This window comes from Rhagoletis pomonella, unplaced genomic scaffold, assembly GCF_013731165.1.
Source record: "Rhagoletis pomonella isolate Grant_MI unplaced genomic scaffold, Rhpom_1.0 Rhpom_scaffold_00002, whole genome shotgun sequence".
NCBI classification, from domain to species: domain Eukaryota; kingdom Metazoa; phylum Arthropoda; class Insecta; order Diptera; family Tephritidae; genus Rhagoletis; species Rhagoletis pomonella.
In genome coordinates, this window is record NW_023458556.1 from 24,503,006 (window position 1) to 24,504,864 (window position 1,859).

At 36.4% G+C, this 1,859-nt stretch overlaps 1 protein-coding gene and 1 long non-coding RNA gene across 2 annotated transcripts in view; one reads left to right on the forward strand and one right to left on the reverse strand.

The window, feature by feature from the left end:
* Positions 1-855: 855 nt before the first annotated feature.
* LOC118733328 (N-glycosylase/DNA lyase) lies at positions 856-1,662 on the forward strand (the record flags this gene model as incomplete). The annotated part of the gene is given in 2 exon segments (XM_036462684.1): positions 856-973; positions 1,056-1,662. Coding segments are annotated over 2 exon segments (607 nt in total), but the record flags the coding sequence as incomplete, so codon positions are not given.
* The window catches only part of LOC118733330, a 1,383-nt gene continuing 1,137 nt past the window's right edge, over positions 1,614-1,859 (reverse strand). The window contains exon 3 of the long non-coding RNA XR_004992234.1: positions 1,614-1,847. This is a non-coding gene — a long non-coding RNA (uncharacterized LOC118733330). The remainder of the gene's footprint in view (positions 1,848-1,859) is intronic.

A 1,859-nucleotide genomic window follows, 5' to 3' on the forward strand; every position in this document is an offset into this window, starting at 1 on the left:
TAAAGGAGGTCAGAACCAATAAATCTCCCCTATTGCTCCGAAATCAGGCCAAAATGAGTACTCTTTTATTCCTCACATTGGGAGATCTCCCTTCAAGTTCTAGTGGGTAGTCATCACCTAAAAATGTCACCGAAAAATGTCAAAAGGAGAATAAACTTTTTTTTTCGAAATCGGTTCGCCAAAATGCTTGAGAGTTTCTTTTATATTTCGTGGCTACTTATGTATATATATATGGAGACGAGAGCCCAAAGAGTAACTTTAGGTTGACGTATGACCAATCTACACATGTCGCCGTCCGGATAAATAAATGTCATGGGAAAATGGAGCCAAATTAAGTTAATAATGCAGTAACAAATTAATCAAGCTTATTTAAATATCGTTATCCGTTTTTATCTGTTTAGGATATCTCCTGAGATACTGAGTCAAATTTTGTCGTTAAATTGGGCCAAATTGAGTCAATAATGCAGTTAACTACTGGTTAACAAGTTCTTCCAAATATCGTTTTCCGTTTAGTTTCCGAGAAATTTAGTGAAATTGTATCATTAATTCAGTAAAAAATTTTATTATAAAAATTAAATTAAAAATTTGGTCCCGGTTGGAGACCGTTAAGTCGTTACGCGCAGGGACAAAATTCAGTTTCCTCAATGGAAAATCAAAAAATAAAAATAAATTTTTTTTATCTAATACCCATCATCGATACTACCACAGTCGAAGACATCACATATAAATTTTGGTCTCCATTGGAGTCGGTTAAGATGTCTTCATAGGGTTATCTGAAGTTTGACCCCTGTGCGAGACGCCTTAACCGACTCCAATCTTCTGGTATTTATTTTTATATATCTTCCATGCTTCTAGAATTTCCTCAATGGTTGACTGGCTTTGCTCCAAATATGGTGAACGTATTGGAAATTTCAACGAACGCGAAGAGTATACATTTCCAAGTTTATCAGTTTTGCGAGAGCATCAAGTGGAGGTTTGTATAAAAGCTTGCAATTATATTAATGTTTTTTTCAAAAAATTGTACATCTACGAGTATAAAAAAAAATCAATTTCAGCTGGAACTCAGCTTGCGGGAAGCCAAATTTGGCTATCGTGCAAAATTTATCGCACAAACAATTGCCAAAATTGACGAGTTTGGCGGCAAAGCATGGTTTGGCAAACTTCGCGCCATGTCCTACGCAGATGCGCGCAACGAACTAGTACGTCTACCTGGTATTGGTTACAAAGTTGCCGATTGTATTTGTCTTATGTCACTGGGTCACTTGGAGGCTGTGCCCATCGATACTCACATTTATAAAATTGCACAAACTGTTTACATGCAACAGCAATTGGCGAAGGTGAAAACTGTGACGCCGCGCATTTATGATGAAATTGCAAATCATTTTCGCAACGTTTACGGCCCATATGCGGGTTGGGCACAAGCAGTGCTTTTTTGTGCCGATTTGCAACAATTTCAGACAACAAAAGAGCCGGCTGCCGCAGTGTCCAGTGTCCGGAAGAAATCGGAGAGTTCTTGCGCTAAGCCAAAGAAGAAACGAAAATAAAAAAAATTGCATGTTGCAAAAGCGTTTCTTTTTAGTTTATTTTTTATAAGAAATATATTCTATGTTTATTGTATTTCACTGTGTTGTGTTGCATAACAGTAAAATTCTTTGAATTTTATTTAATCGTTTTTTTTTTTTGCATTTGCTTTATGCGCTTATATGTAATTTTTGTTTTTGTATAAATAGTTCGTCCGGTAGAAAAAGGTGCTCATAATCACTGCATTGCCTCAATTGTTACGTGGGCATGGAAAAATTATGATTTTCAGCATTTAAATGCCTGTCAGCGGCAATGTTTACGCTAATCTGCAAATTCGG